Source organism: Haliaeetus leucocephalus, unplaced genomic scaffold (assembly GCF_000737465.1).
Source record: "Haliaeetus leucocephalus isolate CR32 unplaced genomic scaffold, Haliaeetus_leucocephalus-4.0 Scaffold340, whole genome shotgun sequence".
Lineage (NCBI taxonomy): Eukaryota > Metazoa > Chordata > Aves > Accipitriformes > Accipitridae > Haliaeetus > Haliaeetus leucocephalus.
This window is the reverse complement of record NW_010972776.1, coordinates 6,589,431-6,608,596: the sequence shown is the minus strand read 5'-3', so window position 1 is coordinate 6,608,596 and position 19,166 is coordinate 6,589,431. Positions and strand designations below refer to the sequence as shown.

At 35.5% G+C, this 19,166-nt stretch overlaps 1 protein-coding gene across 4 annotated transcripts in view; it reads right to left on the bottom strand.

Moving 5' to 3' along the window:
* Positions 1-19,166, bottom strand: part of DIAPH2 (diaphanous-related formin 2) — a 265,399-nt gene that overhangs the window by 185,401 nt on the left and 60,832 nt on the right. For all 4 annotated transcript variants that reach the window (XM_010572431.1, XM_010572432.1, XM_010572433.1 and 1 more), the window contains one exon: positions 15,985-16,099. In XM_010572431.1, coding sequence (XP_010570733.1) covers positions 15,985-16,099 — 115 coding nt within the window. The remainder of the gene's footprint in view (positions 1-15,984; positions 16,100-19,166) is intronic.

Below are 19,166 nucleotides of genomic sequence, written 5' to 3'. Positions count from 1 at the left end.
ATTGACTTATAAAAATCAGCCAGTTTAACAGACTTTTTGCTTTTAGAAAGCCTTTAAGCCATAAATTTCTTATTCGCCTGTCTCCTCACATTGGGAAATTATTCTATAATAGTATTCTAAAATAATTACAGAACAGAAAAAGTATCCGAAAGAATGAAGTTTCAGTTTCTAACGAGACACACACAGAATATACAAAATTGTAATTTCAACTTCACATTCTTTAGAGATCATTAGCAAATAATTCAATAACTCAAAAAAATTATCAGCTTTTTAGCTGTGTTAATGCCTACGTACCTAGTGTTTTCAATTTCTCAATGAATTCATTGAGATAGCATGATTGTTAACTTTTAATCCTTTAGATAGCTTTTTAATATATCTTTCTCCAAAGAACCTTTATTCATTTAGATAACAGATCTATCCTTACTCTACATATACATGGCAGAAATTCTTGCAATGGCAGATATTCTGTTCAAAGCATCTCCTAATAGCATTACAGCTGAAACAACTATCCATCAGATAAAAGTTGCAATCTCAAAAGCAGATGAGGAATTTTTTTTTTTTTTTTGGACAGCAATAAAGGAAGAAAAATCAGTTTTGCACATTAAACCAACAGGCTCGGAGAAGGGAGCATTTTTTTGTAAATACAACATCATTGCAGGTCAGCACAACATGTAACTGGAACTAGTCCATGAATCAGAACACATTTTGTCAATTTACACTTTTACACAAAAACCCCACATTGTATTTCATATAAGAGAAATTTGAGAGAAAGTGCATTTAGGAAGTAATGTAGTATGTACCATGGATCTGCTGAAAGTTGGAGGGAACACCTCTTTAATACAGACTTAATTATTTTAAAAGTAAGGCCATAAATTTTGCTTAGAACTACATCTTTGTTTACGGTGGGGTTTTATTTATTTAAACAAATACACTGTTATTCCTGGAACTCTGCTGGAAGCTTTCAGGATATTAAAATATACTTGCATAGCCTATTTAACAGTCAGCATAAACTTTCCTGTTGAGTACCTGATGTGTTTTCCATCCTTTCCTCCAGCCTTTTTTTTCCCCTCCCACCTTCACTTGGGTCACAAATTCACAGCCAACTGTGTGCCTTTACTGCAGCTAAAGAACCTGCATTACAACACTTAGCTTTCTAGTAGTAACTAGATAGGGAGCTTCCTTTACTAATATTGAGAAAGTTTCCAGAAAACATACCTACAGCTACAAATAACACATCAGAAGGCAAAATACATTGTTTTAAAACTGTCCTGGATAGAATTATAGAACACAGACCTAGAAGTGACAAGTGATTGACCTCCAACTCATTATCAGTGTATTTTATGTACATACATAAATTCTTATGCATGAAAGATAAGCCACACTTTAGGAAAATTCCCATGACAGATAATCTTAACAGTTCATTTACAAAAAATTACTGTAAAATCCATGGAACGGGCTATTTAATCATGTTCTGAGTAACTAGCTTTAAATTAAATAGATTTTTCTAGTATCAACTTCAACTCCCTTGCAAAAAATGAAGTTGCAAAAAAAATGCTTGGAGTATCTTTTGAGGGTTATTTTTTCTGTTTTGACATTAAAGAAAGCATTCTTTTCAGTCTAATATTTTTACCTATTCATACAGAACATGTTTTATTCTAGGAATACAGATTTTTATTTGTTTAAAAACAAACAAAACCCGCTTCTTCTATCAGTTCAACTTTGAATTTCTTTTTTGTCAAATTCATAGAAAAAAATACTCTCTGCAAGAGCATTATAGATCAAGACTACTTCCTGAATGTATTCATATTTCATGCTAATTAGTCTTTGTACACAATCCCTGGTGTGCCTAGTACACATGTCTGTCCTCAACTGCTCATTAAATGTGCTACAGCTTGTATGAGCACTGCATCACTGAGACTGAAATAGACATTTCAGAATATAAAACTGCCTTACTTCCTCTGCTGTATTTTATAAAGCTGCTACAAACAAAAGCTCTATTTCCCTTAGAAAAACAAGGCATATAGTAGGTACAGAATGTACTAACTACTAACAGAGTTATCATGCAGTAGGCTGGAATTCCAAACTTGTTGAATATAGGTATATGTGTGTCCTGGTTTTGGCTGGGATAAAGTTAATTTTCTTCTTAGTAGCTGCAACAGTGCATTTTGGATTTAGTATGACAATAATGTTAATAACACACTGATGTTTTAGTTGTTGCTAAGTAGTGCTTATCCTAAGTCAAGGATATTTTACCTTCCCATGCTCTGCCAGCAAGCAGGTATATAAGAAGCCAGGAGGGAACACGGCCAGGACAGCTGACCTGAACCAGCCAAAGGGATATTCCATACCATAGGACGTCATGCTCAGTACATCAACTGGCGGGAGTTGGCCAGGAGGTGCAGATCGCTGCTTGGGCACTGGTCAGCAGGTGGTGAGCAGCTGCATTGTGCATCACTTGTCTTTTCTCAGTTTTTATTTAATTATTACATTCCTTTTCATTACTATTATTATTGTTATATTTTATTATTTTTATTATTGTTAGTATTATATTTTATTTTACTTTAGTTACTAAATTGTTCTTATCTCAACTCACAAGTTTTACTTTTTTCCCTATTCACCTCCCCATCCCACTGCGGGGTGGAGGGGGGGAAGTGAGCAAGTGGCTGAGTGGCACCTACTTCCTGGCTGGGCTTAAACCACAACAGTAGGTAACATAACATTTGTCTGCATATGACAAGAGTGATCCTTACTCTTTTCTAATGGGGACCTCTGAAACAGCAAATGTAGGAAGAAAACAATTCATGCCTTTGAGAATTTGCCTCCCCTTGACTTTTCTTTATAGTCAGAACTGACTCTTCCACCTTTCCTCAAGATTTTCATTTTTAAATTCTGAACTACTCGGGTCTAACAAATTAATACATTAATTCTGTAAGTTACCACCTAAAATTTAAGACATTAAGACAGCTCTATCACAACATTGTTAAAAACACACACGAGAGACATTTTAAGACAACATATGGCTGTTCTCACTCCAGTATTTTTCCTTCCAAGCCTTAAACACAAAACGCTGCTCTACAAGTTCACCACAACCCCAACACCAACAATACTTTCTGAAAATCGGCTCTTATCATTTCCAATGTCAGGTTTTTATGAATGAAATAATACAGAAGAGGTTCATTAATTTATTACATATTTAGAATTACCAAGCAGTTCCCAAATTTACTGAAGGAATACCAACAAATACCTACAATTACTCAAGCAGCAAAACTATCATGCTTAACTTAAAGCAGAAAAACTATGATAGTAAAACTGTCATACTTCAGAAAAAAGAAAATAGGCTTCCTTGAATTCTACTGCTGAAGCTTTTTGATAAAATTACTAATTTAAACTTGCAGTAAAGCTGAGCAGCAGGGGTTTCTTTATTAATACTCTTTAGAAACACTTTCAGTTCTACAGATTTCCTAACCAAATGATGGTCTTACAGCAAGTAGATACACAGGTGACATCCCCTACAATATCAGTTTCATGCTTAGCACTAAAAAAGGCAGATAATCACATTGTGTCTGCAAAAGTAACACAGTCAGGAAGTAACTAGCAGGGTTTCTTACTCTGCCACTTCATCCTCTTCAGGGGCAGGAATCATCGCACTCTTCCCCTGCTCCAGCGTGGGGTCCCTCCCACAGGAGACAGTCCTCCACGAACTGCTCCAGTGTGGGTCCCTTCCACAGGCTGCAGTCCTTCAGGCACAGACTGCTCCAGCGTGGGTCCCCCACGGGGTCACAAGTCCTGCCAGAAAACCTGCTCCAGCGTGGGCTCCTCTCTCCACAGATCTGCAGGTCCTGCCAGAAGCCTGCTCCAGCGTGGGCTTCCCACGGGGGTCACAGCCTCCTTCAAGGATCCACCTGCTCCGGCGTGGGGTCCTCCCTGGGCTGCAGGTGGAGATCTGCTCCACCGTGGACCTCCCTGGGCTGCAGCGGGACAGCCTGTCTCACCGTGGTCTTCCCCACGGGCTGCAGGGGAATCTCTGCTCCGGCACCTGGAGCACCTCCTCCCCTCCTTCTTCACCAACCTGAGGGTCTGCAGGGTTGTTGCTCTCACATGTTCTCACTGCTCTCTTCGGCTGCAGGTTTTTTTCCCCTTCTTAAATCTCTTCTCCCAGAGGCACCACCACCATCACTGATGGGCTTGGCCTTGGCCAGCGGCAGGTCCATCTCGGAGCCGGCTGGCATAGGCTCTGTCAGACATGGGGGAAGCTTCTAGCAGCTTCTCACAGAAGCCACCCCTGCAGCCCCCCCACTACCAAAACCTTGCCACACAAATCCACTACAGTATCCTTGCTCCTCGAGTCTCCAGTCGGGTGGAGTAACTTGTCCTAGTGACATTTCAAAAGGGTTAAGCAGTGCTAATTAAACTATAACTGAAGGAATCACCTCCACATTAGAGATTTGACCTGGATTCAGAATAGATATAATGGTGATTTTGAAAATTAACTTGATTTCTATAGAAATTGTGTGGAATACATTATGATATAACTCAAAGCAATTAATGAATAAAGCTAGCAACTTTCGAATATCCCAGACCTCAAACTATTTCCCATCTGCCTCTTAATCTGAATATAATTTAATTCACATACAGACTACTTAATTTCAGCTTCAGAAAAGCAAATACATTACAGCTCTTTATGTAATGCTAACCAAGATAATATCCAAACTACTCAATCCGAAGCCTTCTGATAAAACAACAATGCTTCGCAAAAATACTAATTTTAATTATTTAATTATGTAAACAAAGGAAGCCCCAGGAATAACAAATAAGAGATCTAGGAAAACTGCATCTATCTGACCTGTCCCTCATCAATTTTTTCCCTTCTAAATATACCACAAAGCTTTTAAAAGCAGACCCATAAAAAAGACATAATTATAAGTGTACTACAGCCTGAGACCCAGTAAAACTCCTGCATCTGTTCAACCCTATGACACGATAATTCTGAAAGCATTATTTATAAAAGATTTTCCAGGAAAACAAGACAATACACAAAACAAAAATAACAAAACTGGGACTGATCCTAACTTCTGAGAAAGTCTAAATAGATTTTTTTCTTTTATCTATTACAGTCTTCATTCACTGTCACATGATGAAAAGAACTCTACAGTCCCAAACTGGGGGGAAAAAAAATTAAAATAAAATTTCAAACTTCCTGTATGTCTCCAAAGAAAGTCTTTACAAAATATCAGTGTTCCCTCACATTAGTCCACCACAGTCAAAACTTGTGGTCAAAATATTAGCAAAGTGATTTATGAAAAGAAAGCCTTCATTTGTTCTCAGTAATACATACAACAATGCCTATCTGTACATTTCATCATACAACACTGTGTTTTATCATATAGAATTCGTGTTATATATAATCAACACAGAACTGTCAGGCACTTCCAAGTAAAGCAAGTAAGAGACTTACATTACAGTGGTTTTTAAATACAAATTTGAGGGTGACTATTCAGCTTCTGAGCTACTTCTAGCAAATTAGTATAATTGCTAGTAGGTCATACTAACAGTACATGTAGTTTACATAGTAAGGTTTTTCAAAATAAAGTATCTACTTTGTGACTCAATGTTACAAATTACCTTCCACATAGATAATGAATCATTTAACTTACTGAAAGGTAAGTGTGCTAAAATGCTATTTGAAATAAAACATGAACAACTAAAATTTACAAACATTGCCTCCTAATTGGAAGGTTTTGTTTGTTTTGGCCCTTTCAGAATACTATTCTCATTTTAGTCCTTTTGTACTATGATGAATGAAATGGGTACCAATGCTCTTGAAATAAAAGACACACACACCCTTAAACAGAAGCAGGTGCTATCAAACAGCTACCATTTGCACAGGGGCTTCCTCGTATGAACAAAATGTACACAGGAACATACATACAAGTAATTCTTAGGAGACCTCATTTGTGATTCTCCTGAACAATAGCCCAGCTGCAGCGAAGCTACATGCATCATTCTAAGGTCAGTTTGGAAACCGTGCTTCTCTGTGTAACTACTCAAAGTTTGTTTATAAAGTATAACTATTAAGGAGTCAACTTCTGCAGTTAAGCCTCAGTACCTGAGATGCAAAACTGAATACAAAGAACACATGTGCCTTTTTTCTCTCTGCCTTTTTTCTCTTGATACTTTGAACACAGCAGGACTGGGTATTCTTATCTGGCACAAATTGCCCCGACACTTCTGGGCAGAAAAGCTTTTATTTCATTGGTAATTATATACAAATATTTTTTTCCTTAATCAAGAAATATATTCTTATGCATTTACTGTGATCGTCATTTAAATAATTCTAAGATCATTTAGAAATTAAAAAATGTACATAAAAATACAATATAGAGACACGCACATATATAAATCTATGCTAGGTGGCAATCATTTCAGGCATCAGTTTATTTAAACAAGGCAAAGCTTTTTCCATCCCTGACTTTGACAATTTACCTATTGGATAAATCCAGTTGAGAAGGAAAGGAAAAGATGAAAAATGGCAAACTAATAACTCTTCTTTATGGTACTTGAATTTATTCTGTTGTTGAAAAAGATCAACAATTTCAAATACAATGAAAGATGAAAACAAACCAGCCTGCTTCACTTCTGTGTGAAACTGAGATACAAAGACCGATTACCTAAGCACGCGATCTAACTAAATGAAATTCCTATAAGACACAGAAACATTTGGTGACCCTACAATGCGAAGCAGTATCTTCCTTTGGTTTGGATTCATACACTTCTGAAAAGGAGAGGGCAAGGAGGAAAAGGAAACAAACATACACATCTAGAATTAATCAGAAGACCAAGAGAGCCACCTGCAGTTTGTAATCCAGAAACAAACACATTGAGTTTGCAGTTTTTTCTTTCTGTTTTGACAAAGCAATGCATATAGTTGAGCTAGTACAACATATCTGTGCTTAATACTAGAGATTCCTCTATTAAACTGAAGCTTGCTGTCTCACACCTACAAATACAGCTGTGTTACAAGAACTTTGGCTAAAACTGAGTCCATTTAAAGCTTGTAAAAGTTTAAGTTCTCTGGTCAATTTGATCTGGCCTTCTTAGCATATCAAATTCACATCCATTTTTTAAAAGTACTAATCCCTTTTCCTTTTCTGTGTAAGTACCAAACGTGAATTAATGCAAACAGCTTTCCTTCAAGTTTAATGGTGCACTGACCTCATTCTTTGGCTGCTACTTATCTCTCCACTAAAAAACAGCTGAAAATTAAGATAAACAAAACTTTTTTCTCCCCTCTAAAAATATTTCATTACATCAAGCAAAAAGGAAGGGCTGATGAATAATGATGCATATTTCGTAATGTCATTTGTCAGTCAAGAATAACAGTGAATATAAGCTTTGTAATATTCACAGAGGAACACTGCACAGAGATAGAATCAATCTTGAAATATTACATCACTTTGATAACAGAATAAAAACTCTAAAAATGCATTTCATGCATACAAACTTAATTATTTCAATGAGAATGTTTGAAGCTAAAACATTCATTCTGATTAAAGAAAGAACACTACTTCAGCAGACTAACTGGTCACAGAGGGGGTTAAAAATAATAGAATTCATGTCAGAAAAACATACCTGTTAACTAGGGGGACAAGGGGAAGTAACAAAAATCAACTGAATCAACAGTATCTACTGACTTACACTGAAACTAGCCAATCATTCCTTCTTTCTCCCTCTCCTCAGTATCTGGCAGAGGTGTAAATAGAATGAGTGTAAGTTACTGCAGAAATTTTAAAAAACCCTGCAAAACAACACACCAGCCTTGAAGAATGGTTGGTTTCGGAGGAAAAAAATTATACACCATTTTCTTCAGGAGATCAAAAATCAGCCTTTCTTCTATCAGATGTAGAACACAAAAGACATAGGTTTAAAATGCCCTTCCTGACTAGGTGATTTGGTAGTCAGTTCTACATTCCCTTCTTGCACAAAGGTACCTTGCACAATAGAAATTAGAAGGTACAATAAAGTTCAAAAGACAGAAATTATTGTGAACATTCAATGGCTCAACAAGTAGCAGCAAAGGGCCTCAAAGAAAACTCACTGAAGACTGCACATGGGTTTTCCACATGTGAACATAATGTGAACATCCTCTGCCTGATGCTAACGAGTAAGACTACACTATTTATTTGCACATGGGTATTACAGAATTAGCATGTTAACAGTATCAACAAAATGTGTTCAAACCAGAAGGGTTGTTTTAATTAAAGCCCGATTAAAATATACTAAGGACATTGCATCTTCCTAGTTTATATGATCTAATTTGTTCAACAACCATGAAGAAATTAAATACAGACAGTTACATCTTTCATATTGGTGTACTACAAAACTTTTGGGAGAAAAAGAATAATTTCAAATACTTAAGTAGCTAAGTTGTTCAAACTTTCTGGCATTTTTTCTTGACAATGGAAAAAATAAATTTAAGGTATAATAAGGTGTTCTTGTGGATGCTGAGCAAGGGGAAAAAAAACAGTTAAAGTGGGAGGGAATAGCAGCCCACCTACATTCTCTCCTTTAAGTCACTAGTCTAAGCAGCTGACATTTAGACCTCAGATGCTATGTATCCACAGAAAGTAGGTGGCAATCAAAAGACCACCGCAGCTCAAGTTTTAATAATTCGCTATAATTAGAACATCGTCATCCAAGCACTTCAAGGCAGAGAAGAATAAAGTACAGAAGTTTTACCAGACCGGAAGGAAGTCTTGATAAGCTACCCCAATCAACAAATGCAAACAGAAGATGCTAGTCAATGATCTGCTAGTAAAAAAAAAAAAAAAAAAAAAAAAGTCAATATCTTTTGAACAGTATTTTACCAGCAAGCTAGAACAACCCCAAGCAGACTTAAAAGGAGCAAAATCTCCACTGTAAAACCATAAAACTTGTGGTGAAGAACTCGAGACGCTGATGACTTGTTGCAACACCATTTTATCTCCACTCTTCAGGTAGACAGAAGATGGGTGAGCATAACATCAGAAAAAAGAAGGGGTGGATGATAAGTTTATGTTTGCTAGTATCAGCGTAAACTGGAATAATGGTGTTTGTTGTATTTTGATTAGACTTAACACTTCAATAAAGTACAAGTAAGTGTTGAAGTCTCCATATAAGGTTTGCATACTTTTCATGAAAGCATTGAGTGCAACACCTGCATACGTCTATCATACCACCTATGTACAGTAACTGCCAGTATTCCACCTTCATCTACTTTTAGAGCCCGTCGCCTTGCTATTTCCAACAATTTTAAAAAGAACATTTACCTTATAATGTTTACAATAAACTTATTTGGATAAGCATCACTATCTGCTTACAATTCTGTACAAGTACAGTTTCCTCAACTGTTTACAGTCTAACTTCTATAGCCTAAAAAGAAAGTGTTTATCACCTTCAAATAAACATTATTAACAATGTTGACAAAAGATGATGTTGCTACCATCACTGTATTTAGTGTTATTTAAACATCACCTTTTTCTTAACCTCATCATGTCATATGTTGTGTCTTCCTCAGAAGTAATGTGGTCTCCCCAGACTGTTCTTCAGCTGTTTTGGTATGTTTGTTATGCTCTTTATTAAATTTTCCAACATCCTTTTCATACTACTTTCAGTTGCGCATTTCAGCCCTCTTCCTCCTCAACCAACAAAACAAGTTGAGATACTAAAACCTGGCACTGACCCAAAACATGAACAAATTTAAACTAAATTTTAGTTAATCCTATCAAAGTTTTACTAATTTTTCATGAATTACTAATATTTTAAAACTGAGCTACAGATAAGTCCTAGAAGTTGTTCACAGAGGGAGATATCAAAGGTAGGACTGGACAGCCACCTAAGTTTTCATATTGTAATTACTAAAACAAAACTTTATTTTAATAAGCTGTTTAATATGTTTTATATTATGCATATATTATTACATTATACATATAAAAATAAAAAGCAGAATATTTTGTTCGCGTTTTGTTCAATTATGGTTTACGTACAAGTTTGTATTTCTCTTGTTCTTCCTCACTCAAACTCCCATAGTGTGAAAAATACAACTCGGCCGTTAAAACCTTATTTCAATTTTGAAAACATATCAAAATGATTGTTGAATTGTATTTTAAAAGTCTAACCATAAAGAAGCAACAGAACCCTGATCGAGAAGTTTTCCCTTGAGGTTAGGTGGATGGATAATGCATTCAGTACTGCAACAATCCCAGTAGTTACAGACTATTATGTACTAATTACTACCTTTACAGATCTACTGTACACATAATTAATTTCTTCAGAGCACCACTATCATTCTTGACTGGCAAAATACACAACCTAAATTACAAGAGCCAGAAATTAACATGATCCTTAAGGGAGAAGGCATTAACTTGCTTTGTAGTGTTTTGCAATTAGACTATCAATCAAACAGTGAAAAGTGATTTTGATTGCAGCAGGCCTGATACATAGAGTATTGTCACATTATTACAAAGTTATCTGAGGCCCCAAGCATATCATGTATCACGACTTATCTACAGAGCCATAACATTTTAATCCTTTACTTTTACCTGCTAGAAGACACTTCATCATACAATTATGTATGTATTTAATATTAAAAAAATTAAACACCAACATAGGGAGTTTTTGAGATCATATTCCACAAAGCACTGCAGACATCACACTGCTGCTGATGGTGCTCTTTTCCCTTATACTGGTAGCTGAAGATAAACTTTTATGTCAGTTAAGTGACAAAAGCAAAATTTAGAAAAAGACAGTTCTAGCTGCACAACATAAAATGACCTGCTTAAATGATTTCAAAGATTTGCTGTTAGGCTAGTGTTCTTGGCAAGAACCTATATTTTAAACACTCCATTTTAGTTGTTGGTTTTTTTAACAACATTCTACGGCAATACAAACATACGCACCCCTAACCCCACCAAAAAGCAGTAGCCCAAGCTTCTGGAGACATATAACGAGACTGGATTAATACACTAAGCGTAAATTCTTGACAACTTCTTTACAACATTTCTCTCATTAGAAAATTACTATTATGCATTTAATTAAAAATTATTCTAGTTCTAGAATTTGGATAGTGGGACCATCTAAAGACATCAACAAGAAGGCATTCTTAGTTGACAACACACCTCATTATTTCACTGTGTATTAACAGAAATTAATGACTTAACATCACATAATAGACTCACAAGGATAAGATGCAATCCAGCTAAGGAGGGTTGTTCATTGAGTTTATTTCACATTTTCTTCACACTCCATAAACTGGAAATGATTTTTTTTTTCATTAGGAAAATACTTGTGTGATCACACAAAGCTTAAAATTGATCACACAAGTTTTAAAAAGGAGAAAACCTCACTATGTAAAGGTTATCCTACTTGTTAAAAAAAAAAGTTGTCCGAAGAGACTGTTGCTTGCAGGTAAGATTTAATTGTTTTAAGAAAAGGTTGAGCTAACAATACCTCAATAGAATTCCTTCCTCTTGCTATTTAAATATCAAAACATAAATCAATGCATGATAAGATTATTTTGCAAACCAAATACTACTGAGCCTGAAATTTTCAAGTCGTGACTCAAAAACTGTGAAAGGATGATGCATGTTTTCACCAGCAAAATCACTGCTTTCACTTTAAAGCAACACATGATTCACAAAATAAAATTCTGGATGATATCAGATTCTCTCTTAGAATTAACTAGGTCAAAAAAAGTAACTGACTGGAAACTAATACCATTTTTACTCTTATCTTCTGTGCCACTACACAAAGATAATGCATCTATGTGTTTCATTGCCACCCACAATGCAGTAACTGTCCCAACTCTTAATACCACCCAACTCATTAACGACCACCACAGTTGTCCATTCATTTTCAATTATGCCTAACCTGGAATATCATTTACTTGTCAAAATAGTCTGCTAGACTACAATCTTTGTTTCCATCTTTGCATCTAGAAGCCCAGTTCCAAGCTCAAAACACTCATCTAAGATCTCTAATGAAAATCTGAAGCCCTGGAGTCCATTTGTCAGAGGCCCTTATAAATTATTTGAATCACTTGTGTTTCGCAAAGAAAAGTAGAGAAAATCCGTCCACACTGCACTGAGACAGTGATAATTAGATCTCAGTTAACTTAGTTTAAACCCCAAGACTTCAAAATCCTGTGAAGTCTGAAAGGGAATACTTTTTTAATGTTTCCATTGCTCCCTGTACAACAGATGTTTTCATAATTGTGCTCAGTAACTGATTCACAGACCAAATACTGCAGTTTGACTGTTAGTACTGATTTGAACCTACCTAAAAACATTCCACATCTTCACGAGGCATCAGTATTAAATATCTAGTGCTACAGTAGCAAGTAAAGATCTAGCCTTATGCATACTACTTTAAAAAATTTGCATCTATTATGTTACCAGTCAGGGTTCATTCCTTTTTATTCCTGGTGCTCTGGGATTAAACATTCTTATGTTTTATAAGCAGCTAACTGATGAGTGCAATAATTCACTAACTAATGAAAACTGTGCTTCAGAAGTGTCTTCTTATGAATTCTCCCCACCTCCCTTTACTTTTGGTCTGCAGAAGTACCACTTCCCTGCAGCTTTGGCTGCCTGCCTTGAACACAGGTGGTACTCAGATAGCAAGGCAGCACATAGATTAGTGACAACCAACATTAAGGTATTCTCGGAGTACCTTAAAACAAAACTATGTTAAATGAGGAAAAACCCCAAAGTTCCATTCTCATGGTGCCAGAGAATCATCAATAGAATTCAGAGGTTTAAACAAATTTAATTGCTACAACCTATATGGAATTAAAAATTTTTAATAAGTGTGTACACTATCATTTGTTTTACTTCAGTTACTATTCCCACTGGCATTCCAAAATGCCATGAAATACAAGATAGTAAACACTAAGTCATCCTAATTGCTTTTGGCGATTGTCAGTTTTCTTCCACTTATCCATTTATTTATTTTACATGCTGGCTGTGCTCTTGAGAGAATATAAAATGCATTCCTATTTGTCTTCTATCATTCTCCTGTAATATATTGGGAGACCACAGCAAGAAATGGGACTAAAGCAGAAGAGAAATTTGACCCTAAATTACACTTGAAGTAAGTATTTTGGGGATTAATGAGCTGCTTGTGGCTGTTAAGGCAAAAGGTGAGGAAGAATGGTGAATATCATTTAACATTTCACTTTGCAAATAGCAGTTGCAGAAAAAAGTGGTTTGTGGAATGCAATTATTTGAGCCTGTGCTGCAACTAAAGACTCTTCTTGACTTCTAGTAGGTTTTCAAGTTTTAAGAAAAACTTGAACTCAAAGAAAGGCAACCCTGACTTTCTCTACAAGCCAGCCAAGTAAGATTTTAATATCATGGGTAATACGTAGTAGCATTTTTAACAGTCTTCTCATCCTTCGTTATGGCATGTTATTTTCTACAACCACTAACTGAGAACAACATAAGGAAGAACAGGAAAAATACCTGCAAGGCTACCACCACAGTAAGCTATTTGGAGAAATTCTGTTGTTTGTAGTTTTAGAACTGTGCAACTATGCCAACAAGAATTTCCTCTCATATGAAACAGACAGCTAAGTCAGAATTTCAAGAGGATTTTTTTTTCAGCATTTTTAATGAAGAAGATTTTCAGGAATTCAGAAACATTTCTTCAGATTTCTAAAGAAAGAATTCACTTCAAGGCAGAAGCTTGCCATTTTCAATAATAAGGGTGTCATTCCATTGTAAGCGTTACCTGCTGCTAGGGCTTTCCTCCCCTTAAAGGTCTTCCTGTCTTGCTGTCACGCTAAAACCAGTGATGAACTCCACGTCATTTTAATCTCACTGCAATGCTATGAACCAAGAATCTAACAAACTTTGGTATGGAAAAATGTGTTAAATTACTGCAGATGATGCTTTTGTATTACTGCGTAATACCTGTACATTTAGAGCAGAAAGTGGGAAGCACTGTAAAAGCAGAATACTAATGGCTCAAATTCAGTGACTACTGAAAAGAGCATGAGCTCTCAGTGAAAGAACTGTATATCTTATGAAAAACACAACTATGACTAACTCTTTGAAGGGGTTTCAAAAGAGCACAGAAAAAGACATTCAGAAATAACTCAAGGAATCTACTCAAGAAATGGTTCAGGGAAGTTATGGTCCTCTGAAAGACCTTCCTTAACCCAAGTTAACTTTTCAAACACTGTATTAGTATAAACTGCAGTTCTTATTCCTGGAATTCAGACAACAGCCAGGACACCACAAACCTCTGTGCAATACAACTTAATTTTGAAGGAATAAAATCCTCAAGTAATTGATAGAAGTGAGACCATCCTAGTGGTTCGAATTAAAACAAAAGACTCCCTATGGTTACAATACAAAGCATCACATGAATTGTTAATTCTCAGAGCCAAAAAGTTAAAGTAAAAAAAAAAAAACAACACAGCAGCACAAAATGCTCACAGTCAGTACATACATTCACTTCAAAATCCTAAGTGTGTGTTTGCTTACTCAAATTTGGCCTATCAACACTTGACACATCTCACTCCATCCACCTCCAAGAACTGCACATCCCTAAAGTATATCATATTCTAACTGGTTGATAAATGGACATAAGATCTGTAGCTAGATCAGAAATTCATTCTTTCAGTATCTAACACTTCTTGGACTCTAATTTGTTAGGCTTCCTCATTAGCTCCTAAGTTGTTATTGAACCGTTCTTCAGCAGTACTTGCTTCTCTTCAGGCCTGAAACAAATTACTGGTAAATGGTCACATATGAAATACTGATCAATTTACCATTAACTATGGCTAATAATGAAAAGACTTGAAGAAGCTGTGTGCAGCTTCAGAATTACTCAAAGACCATTTGAAAGCCATGAAGAGCTGAGGATAGTATTAAAGTATCAAAATCATAACCAATACTCAGTTGTTAGTAACTGCATTCCCAACTCCAGATATAAATATTGTCATCGTATCTCCCATTGAAAGAATTAAGTGTTTGAGAAATTATTTTCTTCATCTAAAATCAATAGCAGAAGAGTTATTTACATGACATACTGAGCAGCCTCAGTTACACGTGACAGACCAGCATGGTTTTTATTCTCACTGTATTGTTATCTCTAGTAGTCAAACAGGCCTATTTCACACCGTGTTCCAATAAAAATCGGTAGACTATCTGACACTTCCCTATGGTATTATGCAAACAGTTTAAAGAGTGTGCACTCACATGTTCAAACCTTTGAAAACTACCTTATATCATTCACTAATAACAGTAACAGTGCAGTTTAACTGTATATAACTTGGGAAGGGTGTGCTTCTTAGATTATACAACACAAATTTAAATACTAATTAGAAGAATATATGTAAAGACCTCTTTTTTCTTAAAAAGAGAGCTGCATATAGTATATAAAAAAAAAAAAAAGTGAAAGCAAAGACTAAGGACACCAACACAAGAACTTTGAAAAGAACAATGGTTTCATCTCACATATTCCAGAATCATGACAGTAGGCATATTATAGTGTTGTGGCTTTGTGATTCAACTGCATGAGGACTTTGATTTAGCAGTGTGATACAAGCAAGTAAATTTTTGTTACACAACAAACCTTCCACAGGTGGAATATCTAAAAGAACCTGAAAACTTACAGTTCCTGCAGCTAGGAATATTAATGCAGATAAGCATAATTTTAGGATTAGAATTTAATTATAATTTAATTTGAAGAAAATTCACATCAGCCTGCAACACACCCTGCACTTAAGACGTATTATTAGAAAAGGTTCCTCCCCTTATGCTGTGAGGGAGGAGCAATTCCTGTAATAAACAGCTATGCTTAATAAAAACATATATTTTAAATCATCTTCCTGCTATAAACCATTATATGAATTCCATAGCATTGCACAAAGCATAAAAGAGACTGTCATTGCACAGTTTTAAACTTAATAAAAGCATAATACAAAGTAAAAGAAGAATGTACCTTTCATTTGGGTTCCAAAGGTAAGCGCCAATTTTGCAAACAGTTCTGGGTTTTCAAATCTATCTTCTTCAGCTTTTACCCAAAAGCTGTTTTCTGCTATCTCTTGAGGCTCAATCTGAAACAAAAATGGCATCTCCAGAGTTAATAACTAGTATTTACAATAGTCAAGTTAAAGCCGATGCTACTAGACTTTTGTGATAATTGCAATGAATTAAATTTAGTTATGTTCCAGCTATTATGTTCTCTTAAAGATGCTTCCAGAACAAAACATAATCAGATGAACTGCCTCCTATCCACGCTATGATTTTTATTATATTTCTCCCATTCAACAAGTTTTCCAAACAGGCTTGATAACATATTAGCATCTGGGTTTGAAAGTGTTCTAGCCTTCTCTTGATTATGTTCAAGACAGTTCCCAAGTTCTTCACCACTGATATGCAGCCCTGCTGCTTGAGAACTGTAAAAGGAATAGTCTTTGTTACACTGCCAGAGTATGGAATACCTTATTTGCAAATGATATGTCAATGCAGACCTTTCAGTGACTCAATATTAAGTCTGTAGGAAGAATTATCTTTTTAAACATCAGAAATAATTTTATACTTAATATCACTTTTTTTAAACATTTGAAAAATGGAAACACAGATTTCATTACAGTACCTTATTTGATACTGTATTAAAAGAAGAAAGTACTCTGCAACATAGAAGCTGAAAGCCAATTTTACTCTTCATGTATGGTTCAAAACAGCTATTTTGTTTTCAAAATATGTTCCTCTTCCTGTTTTTAAAGTCTTATCAATTCTTGTTTACAAGTTTGTTTAAATGCCTATTAATTTTCAAGGGCTATTTAACTTCAGGATGATACACAAGAATACAAAGGATACACAGGCTGAGGGGAGACCTTATGACTCTCTACAACTACCTGAAGAGGGGTTGTAGTGAGGTGGGTGCTGCTCTCTTCTATCGAGTAACTAATGATAGGACGAGAGTAAATGGCCTCAAGTTGCGGCAAGGAAGATTTAAGTTGGATATTAGGAAAAATTTCTTTACTGAGAGGGTTGTCAGACATTGGAACAGGCTGCCCAGGGAAGTGGTTGAGTCACCATCCCTGGAGGTATTCAAAAAGTGCGTAGACAAGGTACTCCAGAACATAGTTTAGTGGGCAGGGATGATGGTTGGACTCGATGATCTTGAAGGTCTTTTCCAACCTAAATGATTCTATGATTCTATTCTAAATTTATAAATATTATACTTGTAAGCCTCACTAGGATTTCACTGCAACGCATCGGTCCTCCGCCTTTCACAATATGATCAATCTGTTAATGTGTAGCTGCTTTATCACCAGCTGCAGGTAAGACATTTTTAAAAACTATCTTAATCCAACACTAATGGTGAAGACAGTTACAACAAAAGGCACTAAATTAAACAGAAAGAATTTTGTTCCCAAAATGATAGCTCCTTAAAAGTTATGTTCAGAGGGACTTTCCTCTTCTCCAGTATGCAGGAGATTTTTGGCACTGTTCCCAGAGCACTTAAGCAAAGTGTCCATCTGCAGTTACTTTCCATTGTCATACACAGTGTTCAGATGTGCACTTTATAAATTATTTCTATAAACACATGAACATAATTGATTACAATGAAATTGGCTGTAATGACAAATATGTATTATAAACTACAAATCTTATTTTTCTATATGTTTACAGGATGGTAGTCTGAGTATGTTTCACAGTTACAAAACTAGTGCAACTGACTCTAGAATCAGATATTACTTAACAAGGACAATTGAGTGTAGAAAGCGCAAGTTACACGTATGGCAGAAATTTTTCCCTGCTTAACTGACATGCCTAAATAAATGAAGAAGATAAATGAATTGCAGGAGAGAAACTATCCTAACCAGACAAAGCAGTGGTGAGTCAAAGATGAGGAGCAAGTTCAGGACAGAATGATATTGTCAATGGCAGACAAATTCCACCACCCCACCCACCCCCCACCCCCAAAAATCACCAAAATATAAATCTGTGATGAAACCTATATTCTATAAGGAAAAAAAGTCCAGATGGAAATACCCAAACAGATAGAAGGGGTTAATATAAAAATCTGGAAGTCAAAGATAATAAGAGAAGCTAACTGAAATAATAGCCACAAAAAATTTTCTTAAAAGCCCAGGTGGAAATGCATTTCTAAAACATTAGAGCTCATTTCAAAGGGAGGAAAAAAAGTTTTAAAAAAATCCAGAAAACTATGATGGAAGCTTTGAAGAGAGTAATCTTCTAAACAGAAAGAGGACAAGGACACTCAAAGGTAAAAAATCTTCAACAGACAAACATTTCATAGGAGGGGGAGTGGCTTTTTTTTTAATAAGGGTTTTAAAGGTTACAAAATTGTATAATTCAAATGATTCGTATGAGTACATGAACTAAAAGGACTTTTATATGGCTAGGTGAATTTCAAAGTAAAAAAACTACCCCAAAACTCTGGATTCAAACATTGGGTAGTGCCATATTCCTGAAAGTAATACATGAGCATCTTTTCCAGCATGACAACTCATACATTCTTGTTTCTTTTTAATAATACAACTAGGCTACTTAAAACAGTCCATTTTTTCTTTTTAAAAATATAATATATTGGTGTGGTTTGCTGGAGGTTAAAGATATATTGTACAGATGTTTTAAAAAAACAGCAGGACCATACAATTCCTTTTAAATTCAGAAGCATTAAAGTTAATATTCTAAAAAAACTGTTCAGTTTTCTGGAAATGCACTGAGAATTATACTTTAAAAAAAAAAAAAAAAAGAAAATCCCTCACCAATTTCATTTTGCTGCTCTCTCTACAGTTACTTGTAATGTCACCCTCATCTACAATTCTCTGTAATGGGCCTGAAGTTTCCAGCACTGTCATACCATACTGTAGCTCTAAGAAGGCACACTGATGCACATTAACCGAAACCAGAGATTTACAGTCTTCCCCCCTCCTCGATACTTTTAATTCGTCCTCCCACAATAAAGAAGTTATCAATTATCCTAATATGCAGATTATAAGAATTACAGACAGAAAAAGTAAAGAGAGTTTCAAATGTATTTAAAATTTATTGAAATCAATACCTTAAAACCATAGTTGACTATTTTAAATATCCTTCTGCTTAAATATTTTGAAACCCTGTTTTTAAACTACTCCTGTTAGATAC